The sequence below is a fragment of the Geotrypetes seraphini genome, chromosome 5 (assembly GCF_902459505.1).
Source record: "Geotrypetes seraphini chromosome 5, aGeoSer1.1, whole genome shotgun sequence".
In the NCBI taxonomy this organism is placed as follows: Eukaryota; Metazoa; Chordata; class Amphibia; order Gymnophiona; family Dermophiidae; genus Geotrypetes; species Geotrypetes seraphini.
Window position 1 is genome coordinate 264,475,189 of NC_047088.1, and position 18,321 is coordinate 264,493,509.

General features: G+C 41.8%; 1 protein-coding gene across 3 annotated transcripts in view; it reads right to left on the minus strand.

The window, feature by feature from the left end:
• Positions 1-646: 646 nt before the first annotated feature.
• CFAP65 (cilia and flagella associated protein 65) overlaps positions 647-18,321 on the minus strand; it is a 351,728-nt gene continuing 334,053 nt past the window's right edge. For all 3 annotated transcript variants that reach the window (XM_033945108.1, XM_033945107.1, XM_033945109.1), the window contains 3 exons: positions 12,558-13,130; positions 8,050-8,184; positions 647-1,049 (listed from right to left, as the gene is read on the minus strand). In XM_033945108.1, coding sequence (XP_033800999.1) covers positions 932-1,049; positions 8,050-8,184; positions 12,558-13,130 — 826 coding nt within the window. In that variant the 3' untranslated portion in view covers positions 647-931. The remainder of the gene's footprint in view (positions 1,050-8,049; positions 8,185-12,557; positions 13,131-18,321) is intronic.

Consider the following 18,321-nt stretch of genomic DNA (forward strand, 5'->3'; position numbering starts at 1 on the left):
TACATAGTTTGGCGTCATCGGCGAATAGTGTTATTTTACCTTGAAGCCCTTGAGTCAGATCCCCTATGAATATGTTGAAAAGGAGTGGACCCAGGACCGAGCCCTGCGGCACTCCACTGGTCACCTCTGATGTTTTAGAGAGGGTACCATTAACAAAGGTAGAAAAAAAAAATTCTATTTCTTTTCTTTTTTGCTTTAGTATAAAGTAGTACATTAGTTGTGTTGATAAACATTTATAAACAAAGCGCTGCCAACTGAACATCTCTTTCTCTAGTTCAACAGCCAGAACTTTGATTTACAAAATGACAATTGTACAGAATATTGTTTCTTTTTATACTTTAAGAAAATAAGTTCGGTATAAAACTATTTGAGGCTTGTGTGGATGAGATGAGATGGTTTGCGGGGACCAAACTCAAGGGGACGGGACAGGGACCGAGCTTGCAGGGACTGGACAGTGACGGAGTCGAGCTCGTGGGGACGGGGACAAATTTATTCCCCGTGTCATTCTCTAATCCCCATGTCCCAAATCTCCCTCTTCTGCCCCTACTCAAATGTCCCCACCTCTTCAATCGATTAACACCAGGTCAATCCGGCATATCTCAGCTACTTCCAGGCTGACAATTAAAGAAAACAGGACTACAAAGGAATCGATCACAGATTCAATCACAGTGTATAAAATAGAGAAGCATTACAATTCAAATTTGGAGGACAGGGATGCAAGGTGCAGGGAATCACGCCTTTCCAAGTTCTGCAGAACCCTCTGAGATACAGAGGAATGGGACTGGGAAAGAGTTGCTTCTGCTGCCCGATCCCAGGACCTCAAGCCGGGCCTGTGGCCTGCTATTGTGTCTCCGTTCACCTGCAGGTCGGGGGAGTGTTTGCTTGGCTGCAGAATAGCACAAGGTAAATTTGAAGAATTTCGGAGTCAGAACTACAAAGGAGTCGAGGTGCGTTGGCCCTTCAAGCTTTCCCGGTGACTGGTCACTTTGGCCAGGTGTGCATTCTGGGAGCTGGACCCACTTCTGTCAGTTGTGCCTGAACTGGAGCTCCTGAAACACAGTCATTCCAAGGACAAAGTCAGGACATCTCAAACCTAGTCTGCATCTCTTTCCTCTGAATCCAAAAGAATTGGAAAACCTGGAAGAGGCTGAATTACAGTTTTTGCTGGAACTCTTTATGTCATATATATAAAATGGAAAGGACAATAGCCAAGATATTTGGGGGCCATTAACAAAATATGGTAATGATTGAATATTATTTTTTCCCTTAAGTAAGAATGTCCAAGGTGGGGGGTGGGGGAAGGGTATTTTGGTCTGATTATTAAAGTAAGGTATAAATCTTTATTCATTTTTACATCTTACAACAAGTGTATCAATAAATTGACAATTGAAATTAAATACATCATATTTAACATTAATACATAAAATTTTACCCCTTCCCTCCCAACATATGCAATCAATATATCCTATATCTTTTCTACTAATCCAAACCTTTAATAAAATTCAGAATTCCCCCCTCCCACCCCTTCACTTGTATTGTACTTATAATGGATAAATGGTATCTATTCATTCCAATAATTTGTCAATGGCCTCCAAATCTCTTTAAATTTTTTATAATTCCCTTTTTGTATAGCTATTATTCTCTCCATCTTATAGATGTGACACAACGAGTTCCACCAAAAACTGTAATTCAGTCTGCTCCAATTTTTCCAATTATGTATGATATGTTGTCATAATCAATGAAATTTGGCTCTTTGTTCTCATTGACATTGTAATTTCAAATGGTAAACTGTTTGACTTTTCACAGTTGCAACATAAATATGGTCTTAACAAATCACAAAGTTTTAAATGGTTGCAACTGAAGCAGGATTCCCTGAATGGAAGATTCTTAAGATGCAATATAGTTTAGAATTCTTATGCTTTCAGGTGGACTTCTTGGGACACCAGGCCGCACAGTGGTATAAATAGATAAACGGATTTGTAAATAAAAAACCTAAAACTGGCCTCAGAGACATTTGGAGCATTGAGATTAAGCATCACATTTCTGCATCTATGAGACAAACTTGTTTTTTCTTTTTACATAGAGCATTTTGGACCCCAGTTAGATTACAGAAGTTAAATAGCTCCAAGTCTAATAGATGCTGACATTGTAATCTGGAAGCAGGGACTCTAGATCATTTAATATACTTTTGTCCCCTTATCTTGACCTTTTTGGAAATCAATCTGGACCCAAATAAATTGTTCATTAGAGAATCCTGTGGTTGTTTTTTTATTTGGATTTAAAGACTGTTTTTGATTAGGGGGGAGGGAGGGAGATAAATTCTGTTATGGATTTTAACAGAATATTAAGTGTTGTATCTGAATTGAAAATGTTATATATGCTGTTACACTTATTATAAGTTTTCTAAAATGAATAAATAATATTAAAAAACAAAAAGTTGGGATGAAAGAGATTTTTCATTTGGGACATCAGACTCAACACAGCCTGTGTTTTGGCACCTTATTGCCTTCCTCAGGGGTCAAACTATTGTTTCGAGAATGATACTTCCTAGAATGGTAGACAAAAAAGCCCAAACAGCACAATATATCTCTCTCCTGAATGACACTGGGAGGCTTGACACAGTTCATGGCATTACACTCTCAGAAATACTGAGCTGCTTCAGCATGATAGAGCTAGTCTGTACCATAAATAATCTGATCATAAAACCAATTAATAAATCCCTATATATATAAATCCAAACTAATTCAGTTCAAACCATCTTATCTGTAAAATAAGCAGCACTTCTGATATTTGTGGTATTAAGAGGGATAAATCCTCTTAATGTATAATTAGCTACACACAGCCATAATCTAAAATGGAATCCAGAAAAGTCCAGCCGGACTGTTCCTTTTGCAGGCCCATCATTATGTCAGGTGTCCCCGTCCCAGCGACTTCTTTTCTTGTTCCTGCCCCATTCCTGCAAACTCCGTCCTCATCTGCACAATCATCAGTGTTTGAGGTTCATGCGGTTAAGGCTGAACTTACAGGAATGGGGAAGGGACAGCAGGAAAACTCACTGGGATGGGACGGGGAACAATTCCAGTCAACGGGGTTGATACACTTAGGGCCAGGTTCTGTAACTGACACCTAATAAAAGATAGATGCCTATCACATGTCAGCCAGGGTTTTAAACTTGTACCATGTTGTTCTGCAGCGCACTCCCAAACCCCTGAAGCGCCATGTGGATAGCTCAAAGTTCCAAGTGGTTGATCGACCACCTAGTCTGAGAAGGGGACCACTGACCCTGCACTGGACACCCTTCGCCATGCACACCCATCGTCAGGATCACTTGTTTGGAGATGTGAAGGGGAACTCCTCTGGTTAGAGACTGAGGTTCCAACCACCAGGCAAGACGGCAAAGTGCTTCCACTGCTGGAACACATCTCTCTGCAGTCACCAGCAGGAGAGGAGCACATCCTGGAGCAGACGCAAGGAACCACATCTATAGTCGCCACCATTGATCTCAGCACCTGTAAATAATGCCAGGACTTCTGGCAGGAACACCTTGTTCTCCCTTGAGTCAAACCACACTCCAGGATATTTCGAAATCTGTCAGGTGGGTTTTCAGAAAGTTGACCACCCAGCCCAGTTTCTGCAACAGTTGAATCACTGTTTGAACACCTGGTCTGCCTTCAGATTCAGACTGGACTCTTATTAGTCAATCGTTCAGATACGGATGTACTTATATATGCAGGTGTGCTGCAATTACTACCTTGATGAAGGTCCATGGCACCATGGCCAGGCTGAGGGGTAAGGCTGCAAACTGGAAGTGATGCTCCAGCACATGGAATTGCAAGAACTTCCTGTGCTTTGGGAAAATGGGAATGTGCAGATAAGCCTCTGTCAAATCGAGTGAGGAGAGAAATTCCCCAGGCACGATTAAAGCAATTACTGACTTCACTGTTCCCATTTGGAAATGGGGTGTCTTAAAGGCTGCATTTACCACCTTGAGGTCTAGAATTAGTCTCCAGTCTTCTGAGCTTCTCTTGGGCACTATAAAGTATATCAAGTATCTGCCAGAGCCCAAGTAACATAGTAACATAGTAGATGACGGCAGATAAAGACCCGAATGGTCCATCCAGTCTGCCCAACCTGATTCAATTTAAATTTTTTTTTTTTTTTTTAATTTTTTCTTCTTAGCTATTTCTGGGCAAGAATCCAAAGCTTTACCCTGCACTGTGCTTGGGTTCCAACTGCCAAAATCTCTGTTAAGACTTACTCCAGCCCATCTACACCCTCCCAGCCATTGAAGCCCTCCCCTGCCCATCCTCCACCAAACGGCCATATACAGACACAGACCGTACAAGTCTGCCCAGTAACTGGCCTAGTTCAATATTTAATATTATTTTCTGATTCTAAATCTTCTGTGTTCATCCTACGCTTCTTTGAACTCAGTCACAGTTTTACTCTCCACCACCTCTCTCGGGACCGCATTCAAGGCATCCACTACCCTCTCCGTAAAGTAGAATTTCCTAACCTTGCCCCTGAATCTACCACCCCTCAACCTCAAATTATGTCCTCTGGTTTTACCATTTTCCTTTCTCTGGAAAAGATTTTGTTCTACGTTAATACCCTTCAAGTATTTGAACGTCTGAATCATATCTCCCCTGTCTCTCCTTTCCTCTAGGGTATACATATTCAGGGCTTCCAGTCTCTCCTCATACATCTTCTGGCGCAAGCCTCCTATCATTTTCGTCGCCCTCCTCTGGACCGCCTCAAGTCTTCTTATGTCTTTCGCCAGATACGGTCTCCAAAACTGAACACAGTACTCCAAGTCTTTCTCTAGTAAGGGCTCTATGGCTTCCAAATCCAATAGACTACTTTTTCTGGTTTCCCAGCCAGAGAGTCCAGAAAAAGGACCGGGAGGAGACAAAAGAATTGGAGCTTGAACCTCTCCTTTATAATGTCCAGCACCCTGCAATCTGAAGTGATCTCCTCCTATGCTCCCCAATAGGCCGATAACCTCCCTCCAATGTGCGGAGGCTCAGCTAACAGTATGGTCTCATAACTGCTTCTTGGGAGTTGTTGCAGAGCATGATCTTGAAGATGGGGAGCACCTGGCCCCTCTGAATCTTTGCCCAGAGCTTTGAAACCATCTCTAGCCTGAAGGCCCTCCCAAGAACTGGCGTTATCACTTGGAAATCCAAAGATTACTGCACCCCAACCCCCTAGGTGTTCGAGGTCTGCAATCTAATAAAGACTTCAACTTGCAATCCTGCATATTGGCCATAAGATCATCCAGACCTTTCCCAAAGAGTAACTGTCATTTAAAGGGTAATTTACTCAAGGTCACCTTGGAAGAGGAATCCCCCACCCACTGTCTGATCCATAGCAGCCTGTGGGCAAAAATGGAATAAGCAGACATTTTGCTCATGACTCTGAACAGATCATACAGAGCATCAGCTATATAATCTACTTCAGACATTAGAAAGTGATCCCTCCTGGCTATTGCCTCTGGATCACAGTGCAATTTGGAGTGGCAAGCCTGGGCAACAAAAGACACCAGTGCAGCTGCTTTTAAACCTGAGGCCATGCCTCTGACGATTCTCTTATGAACAAAATCCAGCCTGCGGTCCTGGGCATCCTTTAAAACCACACCTCCTTCACTGGGAAGGGAGGTACGCTTGGTAACCTGTGTCACAAGGGAATCCACTTTTGGTGGACCAAAGAGCTGGTTAAATTCAGCATCCATCGGATAGAGTATTGCCATGGCTTTGACTACCTGAAGGGGCCCCTCCGGGACCTCCTAATGGTCCATTAGCATCTTTGTAATGTCTTGACGAGAGGGAAAACAGGTGGTCTGTGCTTTTCTGCTGCTCATAAGAGAGCATTGTGTAGCAGAGGACTACGGAGTTTCTATCTTTAATTCTTGGAGGGATTCCATGATCACCTCCAAAAGCGCTGAGGGCTTAAACAGCCTACGCACAATCGGGTCCTCTCCGAGATCAAGGCCCTCCATCAGACCCTGATTTGACCCCCCTAAAGATGAAGCAGCATCTCCTGCTACAAAGGACCCTGACTGAGACAGTAAAGGCATTGATATAGAGCACTCTTTGTCCCAGTCTTCCACAGACTGGACCTCCCCATCTTGCATATGGCATTGTTGCTGGGGAATTGTGCTTTTCAGGAGGGATACCCCTGGCTCCAGCATTGTTACTCTCTAGGGATTCTGGAATCTTGCTATTCTTTGAGATTCTGCATGGGATGTTGCTACTCTTTGGGATTCTAGAATCTTGTTACTCTCTGGGATTCCGGAATCTTGCTATTCTTTGAGATCTACATGGAATGTTGCTACTCTTTGGGATTCTAGAATCTTGTTACTCTCTGGGATTCTGGAATCTTGCTTATCTTTGAGATTCTGTATGGAATGTTGCTACTCTTTGGGATTCTAGAATCTTGTTACTCTCTAGGGATTCTGGAATCTTGCTATTCTTTGAGATTCTGCATGGGATGTTGCTACTCTTTGGGATTTTAGAATCTTATTACTCTCTGGGATTCTGGAATCTTGCTTATCTTTGAGATTCTGTATGGAATGTTGCTATTCTTTGGGATTCTGGAATCTTGCTATTCTTTGAGATTCTGCATGGAATGTTGCTACTCTTTGGGATTCTAGAATCTTGTTACTCTCTAGGGATTCTGGAATCTTGCTATTCTTTGAGATTCTGAATGGGATGTTGCTACTCTTTGGGATTCTAGAATCTTGTTACTCTCTAGGGATTCTGGGATTTTGCTACTCTTTGGGATTCTAGAATCTTGCTATTCTTTGAGATTCTGCATGAAATGTTGTTACCTTTGGGATTCTAGAATCTTGTTACTCTCTAGGGATTCTGGAATCTTGCTATTATTTGAGATTCTGCATGGAATGTTGCTACTCTTTGGGGTTCTAGAATCTTGTTACTCTCTGGGATTCTGGAATCTTGCTTATCTTTGAGATTCTGTATGGAATGTTGCTACTCTTTGGGATTCTAGAATTTTGTTACTCTGGGATTCCGGAATCTTGCTTATCTTTGAGATTCTGTATGGAATTTTGCTATTCTTTGGGATTCTAGAATCTTATTACTCTCTAGGGATTCTGGAATCTTGCTATTCTTTGAGCTTCTGCATGGGATGTTGCTACTCTTTGGGATTCTAGAATCTTGTTACTCTCTAGGGATTCTGGAATCTTGCTATTCTTTGAGATTCTGCATGGGATGTTGCTACTCTTTGGGATTCTAGAATCTTGTTACTCTCTGGGATTCCGGAATCTTACTATTCTTTGAGATTCTGTATGGAATGTTGCTACTCTTTGGGGTTCTAGAATCTTGTTACTCTGGGATTCTAGAATCTTGCTATTCTTTGAGATTCTGCATGGAATGTTGCTAGAGGCAGATTCTATAAATGGGCATTCCAACTATAAGCAGGGGTAGGTGTCCTACTGCTATCTAGCAGCCAATCGGGACGCACATTTAGAAAAAAGAAAACCTGAGGTAGACCGCCTACACAGTTGAGGGAGATGCATCGAGACACTTAAGCTTGCCCAAGGCTGGGCATGTTTCACCCAGAAGTGACCTTGGGTGAGCTTAAGTGGCCCTAGGCGTCTCCCCTCTGGGAGGGGCCTTAGGTATCTGGCCAGTCAGAGTCTTAGTCCACTCCCACTGTATCCCAGGATGCACCGAGGAGGCCTGACTGGCCCAGGTTTCTAAGGTCCCTCCTTTGGGAGGGGCCTTAGGCATCTGAGCCAATCAAGATTAGGCAGTGTTAGGCATCTGCCGTTAATGCCAGTCTACGATTCTCAGCCACTTCTTAGGCAGCTGCTGAGCCCGGTGTCCTATAGAGAACTCCCCCCTTAGTGTTTGGAGTAAAGTGGTGATGCCTCAAAATTTGGGAGGGTAAATTATACATGGAAGAAATGTATAAGTGGGTGACAACCTTGAAGTCTATGCAGATGAAGAGGTAAATCACATTTTGGAAGTTGACTGTCTTCCTAGGAGGGTGCCCTCCTAACAACAATGGCTAGGATGCCCCCTTTACCTTAACTTAGCAGGAGGAAGAGCAATGACCCTGGGGCGTGCTGTAAGCACCACCTCCCCTCGAAAGGCTTCAGTGAGGATGTTCTTGAGTGTAGTCTGCAAAACGGATTCCATCAAGTCACTAAATACAGACGTCCTGCAAAGGTGAGCAACATTAGACCATGTCAATAGTGTTTGCATCAGACTGCCTGTAAAAGAAACAGAGCACATGGGTTTTATTGAGAAGGGAGCACACAATTGGCCATCTTTCTATCCCCAGGCATCCAGATACTGGCTAGGTAATGAGGTCTTTCATGTGACTCATGGTTAAAGATCTGCTTCAGTAGAACTGAAGTCATATAGTTGAAAATCCAAAAGAAAAAGTAAACTCTTTTTCAATTGAGGGTATATTCATTCTTCAGGATTCATTACAGCTGAACTCCAGTCCAGCAGATCAGTTGGAAAAGTCCTATTAAAGAACTACACTTAAAATCATCAGTAGCCTGACACGGCCATGTTTTGCCCCCTCCAGGGGCTACATCAGGGGCTATAAGTACTGTTAATAAATATATTTAAAAAACAGTGTTAGTATAAAATCATAAGAACTCAAAACATGCAAACATTAAAACCAATAATTGTATAAATAAATAAATAAAATATCAAATATAAAATATAGGAACAACCATACAACTACCTATTACAGTTTTTGTCAGCTTGGATATGTTGGTCATCTCTGCTCGTTTTGGGCTTATTTTTGAAGCAACTCTTTTAATCTGCATCTGGAGTACTGCATTCAATACTGGTCGCCGTACCTTAAGAAGGATATGGCGATACTCGAGAGGGTCCAGAGAAGAGCAACAAGGATGATAAAAGGCATGGAACACCTTTCATATGCTGAAAGGCTAGAGAAGCTGGTGCTCTTTTCCCTGGAAAAACGGTGACTTAGAGGGGACATGATAGAAACTTATAAGCTCATGAAGGGTATGGAGAAGGTAGAGAGGGACAGATTCTTCAGACTAGCAGGGGCAACAAAAACAAGAGGGCATTCACAAAAATTGAAAGGAGACAGATTCCAAACAAATGCTAGGAAGTTCTTCTTCATTCAGAGGGTGGTGGACACCTGGAATGCGCTACCAGAGGAGATGGTAGGGCAGAGTACGATTTGCGGTTTCAAAATGGGATTAGATGATTTCCTGAAGGAAAAGGGGATTGAAGGGTATAGTTAGAGGGTTACCAAACAGGATATTAAAGGATTAAGGAATAGAATGTTTTAGGTATAAGATCACTTACAGGTCATGGACCTAGGGGTGCCGCCGCGGGAGCGGACTGCTGGGCATGATGGACCCATGGTCTGACTCGGTAGAGGCCATGCTTATGTTCTTATGTTTTAATGAGGATTTGTTCCCTTTATTCAGTTTGTATTTTAAACTTTTATGCAAAATGCCTGTTGCCATGGTATGAGAATCACCTCCACAGGTCCATAACAGGCACTTTTCAGAGTCTAATCAGAGCATGTGAACTCCACGGTTGCTGAGAAATGGAACGCCAGACGTTCCAATTTATGTAATTTCAACAAGAGTCCTGAGGCAGGCCATTTGGGCCGAAACATGTGTGTGTCAAGTCATCGCCCAAATAAAGCAGAGGGTTGAACTAATCAAGTCCACCTGTGTTTTTGGACATCTCCATTGTTTGTTTGCCTGTTGCCGTGGTATTAAAATGCATTGTGGGATAGAGCTCACTTTTAGTCAGCATAACAAGGAACAGCATGCTGCTGCCGCTGCTGTTACTACACAGAGGTTTGGTTCAGTGGCCTCTAGTTGAAGTGGTCACTCGCAGCGGTCAACAACAAGCCCCTCGTGACCCCGTTGGCTCTCCCTGTGTCTGGCACCCAGGGAGTGATGTCAGTGGGAGAGCCGACGAGGTCAGTGGGAGAGCCAATGAGCATGTGGTTGATTGCCGCGAACAACAACTTCAACTAGAGCTATGGGGGAAGGGAAGGGGGGAATGGGAAGAGGAGGAGGGGTACTGGCACCCCTACCAGCATGGCACCTGAGGCGGACTGCATCCCCTTACTATGTCAGTACATTACTTCTGTCTTTAATCTGGTGCATAAACTTAGTATTTCTGATCTCACCTTTCCTAGAGAGACTACTTTACATTTTGTATTTACTGACTTCGGAGAGGAAGTTCTGGGCCAGCCAATCGCTGCCTGGCTGGCCTGGAACTTCCTCTCTGATATTAGATTTGATGTCGGGTGGCAAAAGTTTGTCGGCCCGGCGCTTCAGCGTCCTCTTTACGGAGAAGGAAAGCAGGGAGAGCTCAGAACTCAGCGGCAGCCTGTTCCCCGATGGCGGTGGTGGCAGCCTATTCCCTGGCAGTGGTGGCGGCCTGTTCCCCAATGGTGGTGGCTTGAGGGAGGGCAGGGAGACAGAAAGAAAGGAGATGGGAGACAGAAAGACAGGGAGACAGACAGAAAGGGGCCATGAAGAGAGAAAGTTAGGGAGATAGAAAGGGGGCATGGAGAGAGAAAGATAGACATACAGAAAGAAAGGGGGCATGGAGAGGGAAAGAAGGAAGGGGGCAGGGTGAAAGAAAGAAAAAGTTGGGGGAGGGAATGAGGTCTGGAGGAGAGGAAGCATACAGGAGGCTGAAAGAAGGGAAGAAATATTGGATGCACAGTCAGAAGAATAAAGTGCAACCAGAGACTGATGAAATTACCAGACAACAAAGGTAGGAAAAATGATTTTATTTTAAATTTAGTGATCAAAATGTGTCTGTTTTTAGAATTTATATCTGCTGTCTATATTTTGCACTATGGCCACCTTTTACTAAACCGCAATAGCGTTTTTTAGCGCAGGAAGCCTATGAGCATCGAGAGCAATGCAGGGCATTCAGCGCAGCTCCCTGCGCTAAAAAATGCTATCGCGGTTTAGTAAAAAGGGAGGGGGTATATTTTTCTATTTTTGTATAGTTGTTACTGAGGTATCATTGCATAAAGTCATCTTCCTCGACCTCTTTGAAAACCTGCGGAATAATAAGGGGGATGGGATTATGAAGGATAATAATTGATAATTGTTATTTATTAGTATATGGGTGGGAGGGGTGGGCTTCTTATAAAATTATTTATTTGGAATGTTACAAATAAGAATGTCAAGTGATTAATTAAGATATTTATGAATGATTGTTGTACACTTGTTGTAATTTTTGAAAATGAATAAAGATTTTTTTTTTAAAAAAAAGAAAACCCGCGGAATATAAATGATAATTAACATTTTCTCTGCGTACAGCGTGCTTTGTGTTTTTTTAAATTTTATTGTTGGTAAATCATTTTGACTTGGCCATGAAGGTAAGAGGAGGGAGGGGAGCTGCTGAAAGACATCTAGTAATCTTTGCAGGCTTGACTGTGAAGGGAATTATTTTTGTAAAATTATGTTTTGTTATGTGACTGGAATTATTTAGACTTTAATTTCTATGAATGAATAGAATGAAAATGATATAAAATGATATAAAATTACTTGCTTGTTTTTATGTGCATGTGATGAAGGGAAGTGGAGAGAGAGTGGGCTGAGGACGCTGAAGGGAAATAGGGAAGAGAGAGTGGGGAGAAGACGCTGATTTATAAAATGTCAATTGTACAGAATATTGTTTCTTTTTATACTTTAATATAATAATAAGTTCAGTACAAAACTATTCGAGGCTTGTGTGGATGAGATCAGATGGTTTGTGGGGATGGGGACCGAGCTCGCAGGGACGGGACAGGGACGGAGCCAAATTTTTTCCCTGTGTCATTCTCTAGGCTCTGCCACAAATCGATTTCGACTATGTGCGGGCGAGCAGGGTGTCACTCAGGTTGGCATAGCTGTCGTAGCGCAAACGGGCGCAGGATATGGCTCTCAAAAGAAATCATCGTACTGCTGGCCTTTGGCTCTTTTGACTAATGAGTTTGCCTACCACTGGCCTAGAGGGAAGCAAGTCTTGCTCTAATTACATTAGATTACATTTATTGACTTCTATTTTGCCTTAAGCTTTCAGTTCTAGTAAAGAGGTATCTGGACATTTCCAGGGAATTGCATTTCAAAGCTTATTATTATTAGTTTGATTTCTTTCCAGAATATTCTATGATCTGATATGGCAGCTAAGATTTTGATAACATTTTAATCTAGTTTTGCTGCTGGGAATGACAATAGGTTTGATCCCTTCTAGTAAGTCCCTGAAGCAGTCTTGAAGGTGGAACGGGGCCATGTCAGGCTAGGTTTAACTCTACTGCCACCCTCTGGCTATTTGGTGGTATAGAAAAGAGAAACCTGAGACATGACTAACATCTTCCCATCATTGAGCTTAGGCAATTCAACATTTCCCCAGGATGCAGGACTCGGCTAAAAACAGCTGTCCTAATTTCATATATAGAAGTCTCCAGTTTTCTGATGAAAAGCTATACCACTATGCTTGAAAGTAAATCAGGCAGTATCTATCACTGTCTCCACCAGGGCTTGAACTAAAAACACTGGGCAGATATGAGTCCTATCTTACCTTTTAATATTCTCCTTCAACTCCCAATCTTTTACTTGGCTGAGGATGGCCTGGAGATTCTCCTCAGCTGCCTGCTCGATACCCACTGTAGTGGTTTCCTCCATTCGCTCAGGCACTTCAGATGCTTTGCTTTCACCTTTGTCCACTTCCTCCCCTTCTCCTTCCTTCTCCCCCACCTCTTCCGGCTTCTCTTCTGCCTCTTCTTCCTGAAACTGCTTCTCATGCTCCTCTTCCTTCTCCACATCTTCCTCTTCTATATCCTCTAACTCGCCCTCCTGCTTCTCCTCTACCTCACCTTCATCTTCTCCTCCTACTTCTTCTTCTTCATCATCCTCCTCAATCTCCCTTCCTGTGTCCTCCTCCTCTTCCTTTTTCTTCTGCTTCTCCCTCTTACCCTCCTCTTCTTCCTCCTGGTTAGTGGGCAGAAAAGAAACAGAGCCCTTGAGGGAGGCAGTAAGGCTACTGGTTGGCACTTTGGAAGGCTTATTACTCCAGAATTGGCTGAAGTAGGGCAGAGGCTCTGACAGGCTTTGAATCATTGTGCTGTGGAACTGGACATCATTCAAGAGGCTCCTGGAGAAAGGTAAATTAATTTTAAAAAATTAACGCACAGGCATTTTTACACACATTTATTCCAAAGCTTAAGGAGAGAGATATATACTAAGCAAGAGGGTGGAATACTTTGTAGTTCCATTATGTTTCTTTGCAAAGGCTGAATTTTAATTTAGGAAAAACACAAAGCTCCATATCTAAACTCTTACAAAAATGATCTTGAATGCTGATGGGGAATTTTCAATAAGGTACCTAGCTGCAAAGATAGGTGAATACTGCTAAGTGTGCTTAAAACAAGCGGTCACAGGGATGAAGCAGGAAACTACAGGCCGGTGAGCCTCACTTCAGTTGCTGGAAAAATAATGGAAGTGTTGCTGAAAGAAAGGATAGTGTACTTCCTTGAATCTAATGGGTTACAGGATCTGAGGCAACATGGCTTTACAAAAGGTAAATCGTGCCAAACAAACCTGATTGAATTTTTTGATTGGGTGACCAGAGAGCTGGATCGAGGACGTATGTTAGATGTAATTTACTTGGACTTCAGCAAAGCCTTTGATACAGTTCCTCATAGGAGGCTGTTGAACAAACTTGAAGGGCTGAAGTTAGGACCCAAAGTGGTGAACTGGGTCAGAAACTGGATGTTGGACAGATGCCAAAGGGTGGTGATTAATGGAAGTCGCTCGGAGGAAGGAAAGGTGAGTAGTGGAGTCCATCAGGGTTCGGTGCTGGGGCCAATCCTGTTCAATATGTTTGTGAGTGACATTGCTGAAGGGTTAGAAGGAAAAGTGTGCCTTTTTGCAGATGATACCAAGATTTGTAACAGAGCAGATACCGAAGAGGGAATGGAAAATATGAAAAAGGATCTGCAAAAGTTAGAGGAATGGTCTAATGCCTGGCAACTAAAATTCAATGCAAAGAGATGCAGAGTAATGTATTTGGGGATTAATAATAGGAAGAAACCGTATATGCTGGGAGGAGAGAAGCTGATATGCACGGACGGGGAGAGGGACCTTGGGGTGATAGTGTCCGAAGATCTAAAGGCGAAAAAACAGTGTGACAAGACAGTGGCTGCTGCCAGAAGGATGCTGGGCTGTATAAAGAGAGGCGTAGTCAGTAGAAGGAAGAAGGTGTTGATGCCCCTATACAGGTCATTGGTAAGGCCCCACTTGGAGTATTGTGTTCAGTTTTGGAGACCGTATCTGGCGAAGGACGTAAAAAGACTTGAGGCGGTCCAGAGGAGGGCGACGAAAATGATAGGAGGCTTGCGCCAGAAGACGTATGAGGAGAGACTGGAAGCCCTGAATATGTAAACCCTAGAAGAAAGGAGAGACAGGGGAGATATGATTCAGATGTTCAAATACTTGAAGGGTATTAACGTAGAACAAAATCTTTTCCAGAGAAAGGAAAATGGTAAAACCAGAGGACATAACTTGAGGTTGAGGGGTGGTAGGTTCAGGGGCAATGATAGGAAATTCTACTTTACGGAGAAGGTGGTGGATGCCTGGAATGCGCTCCCGAGAGAGGTGGTGAAGAGGAAAATGGTGACTGAGTTCAAAGAAGTGTGGGATGAACACAGAGGATCTAGAATCAGAAAATAATATTAAATATTGAACTAAGGCCAATACTGGGCAGACTTGTACGGTCTGTGTCTGTGTATGGCCGTTTGGTGGAGGATGGGCTGGGGAGGGCTTCAATGGCTGGGAGGGTGTAGATGGGCTGGAGTAAGTCTTAACAGAGATTTTGGCAGTTGGAACCCAAGCACAGTACCGGGTAAAGCTTTGGATTCTTGCCCAGAAATAGCTAAGAAGAAAAAATTAAAAAAATTTAAATTGAATCAGGTTGGGCAGACTGGATGGACCATTCGGGTCTTTATCTGCTGTCATCTACTATGTTACTATGTTAAAAGCTGAATTACTAAAGTGAGCTAACATACTATATCAGTCATCATCAACATGTTTTATTACTTAAAATGGAATCTGCAATAAATACAGTAAGACATAGTAGTATATGTTAATACATGCTATCCCTTCTAATATAATAATAATAGATATGTGTGAGATCTAGTTTTTTTTAATTTAAGAGAAAAGACTTCAAGCGCTTGCAGCTGTCTGAGGTTAGAACTTGTCTTGGCAAACTAGCAGTATGCGAGCTATCATTAGTCAAAAACCCTTATTTTTTATCTTTAATCTATATAAAAGTTTTTTCTTTATTTTTTGTTTTTTCTTATTTTATAAATTCTAAATTATTTTTTTTATATTCTTTATTCATTTTTAAAACTTCAATTGTGCACAAAAGATGATGCATTTACATAAATTAATATCATTACAGCACAATATACTTAATAGAATAAAGACAAAACTTATTTTCTCCCACCCACTTTCCAATTTACAATCACCTCATAAAAATACTTATAATCAATCCTTATATATTTTTTAACAAATGCCAAGACATATCCCCCTCCCCGGATGTGCATGTTTTCTCCAATTTGTACAATATTTAGTTAATGGTTCCCAAACTTCCATAGTAACATTTTTCCAATTCTTTAAAATAAGCTGCATGGCAACTCCCGTCATTATAAACAAAAGTTTGTTATTTTTTTGCCAAAATTTGACTTTTTGCCCTCATAGATGTTCCAAATAAAATGGTATCATACGATAGTGCCACTGGATTTTCTAATAAATTATTAACCTGATCCCAAATTGATCTCCAGAATTTTAATAGTAAATGATCTAACGTCCCAACTTCCAGATGACAATGCCAACATCTATTAGATTTAGAACTATCTGCTCTATGCAAACGAACTGGGGTCCAAAATACTCTATGTAATAAGAAAAAACATGTTTGTCTCATAGATGCAGACATTGTACATCTCATCCTCCAAGCCCAAATTCGTGGCCATTGAGACACAGTAATTTATCTCAATGCTCCAAATGTCACGCAGACCATTTTTTGGTTTCTTATTCAAAAATTCAGATATTAATTTATACCACCGAGCGGCCTGGTGACCCAGGAAGTCTACCTGAAAACATAAGACCAGCAAGCTATTTTGAACCTCCAAATTTTTCCATTCAGGGAACCCTTCCTGAATGGCCTGCTTCAACTGCAACCATCTATAATTTTGTGTTTCTAAATTCTTCATTTCAACTACCAATTGATATGTTTAAAAAATATCCATTTAATATTTAATTGTAGTAAAGGGCACGTCAACCATAGAAGATAAATACTTAGCTTGGATATTTTGCTGTCCAAGCTGGAAAGGTGGAGATATGTTTCACTCTTTAGCATTTACAGAGCGTCAACTGCGGTGAGAGGTCATGGCAGCCATTTTGTAAGAGGCAGAAGCGAGTGGTCTTCGCTCTTGCCCCCACCAACCCCTACTTTCTCTGTCCCTAGTGAGCTCACAATCTGAATTTTTATATCTGGGGCAATGGAGGGTTCGGTGACTTACCCAGTGGGAACTGAACCTGGTCCTCAGCCTGCTACACTAACCATTAGACTCCTCCTCCATTCACCTGATGCATTTCAGTATGATGTTATTAGTGAGGTACATTAGTGGCATGGCTACAGCATGTACTTTTTGGGGAGCTTAATTTATGTGCGCTTTTTTTTTTTTTCCAATTCTTTATTCATTTTTAAAAACTTACAATAAGTGTAACAGCATATATAACAATTTAAACTCAGATACAACACTTAATATTCTGTTAAAATCCATATCATAATTTATCCCTCCTCCCCCCTAATCAAAAACATCCTTTAAAATCAAGAAAACCTACCATAAATTCCACACACTTTTGAAATGCGCTGCAGTGCACTTACTACAGTGCCACCAAATGCACGTGGCTTATGAAAGTCCACTCAGGCTTATAGGTAACTAGTAATGTACTGCCTCACTTCTGGTTGAGTTACTGTATGTCTTCTTTTAGTAAAAACATTCTTCTTTAAGATGAGACAACTGAGGACAGTAAGACCATCACAATCTGTCCTAATACCACACCTGGACTATATGGCGGCATTGCAGAAAAGGAATGCAAGAGACTTCAACTACTACAAAACACAGCTACAAGATTAATTCTGAAAAGAAACCGATACGAGAGGTCAAGTGAGAACTCAGAGGGATTAACTTCTGGCATTAAAGTCCCACATTCCTTCCTCAACTTACAGACTACACGACCCTACAAACTATCTTTTGCATCTCCTCAACAATTAATGTGAAAGAACATATTTGAAAGTACCTTCGAATACCAGGGACCTCTCATCTGGAGCAATCTGCCAATACACCTAAGACAACCCATCAACTACCTTGAATTCAATACTTTTATGTTTTTCCCACTCCTTTTGCATTTTACCTTAATTGTTCTCTCTTTCCTATCATAAATTGTATTTCTTTCCCTTCTACCCCATTGTTTCCTTGTAATAGTTTTAATTACCTTGTTTTAATTTGTCAGTTTTTAATGATTTTTATATTGTTGTTTTTGTTTACCTCGTATTTTTTGTATATTTTAAAAATTTATGTTATTATTTGTACATCGCTTAGTAATTGTGATAGGCGATTAATCAAATAACTAATAAACTTGAAACTTGAATTCCGGAAGAAACGGAAGACACCTCTTTTCACTATAGTCATGTTCTTACCCTCATCCCCTCCTGCCTAAGTCAATGCACCTCCTAAAAATGTAACTTAAGAATTTGATCTAAATTGTATTGTAAACCTCATAGATCCCTTGCAGAAAATTGCGGTATATAAGATACAATTGTAGTATAATGTATTGTAAGCTGCAATAAACACTAACACATGCTTACTGTAGCATAACAGGACTTCCCACAGGGCATGCTGCGATTGGATCTCATCACCCAGGACCAGGGACAAACTCTACACCCCAGATTGAAAACCCTAGCACTGACAACATGGATGTTGAAAGGCTAATCCTGGAACCTTTCCACACGTCAACAGGGGTGAGCGAGGTACTGCTAGCAGCCAGACGCCCATCAACTAGAAAATCATATGGGCTCAAGTGGAAAAGATTCCACATATGGTGTGTCTCGAAGGGAGAAGATTCACTCACCTGCCAAGCCCCAGCAGTATTCTAATACTTAGTTAACTTATCAACTGCAGACCTCAGAACATCCTCCATAAGGATCCATTTGAGTGCCATATCAGCCTTCCACAACCACATCGATGACATGACCCTAGCCAAGCATCCACTAGTGTCCA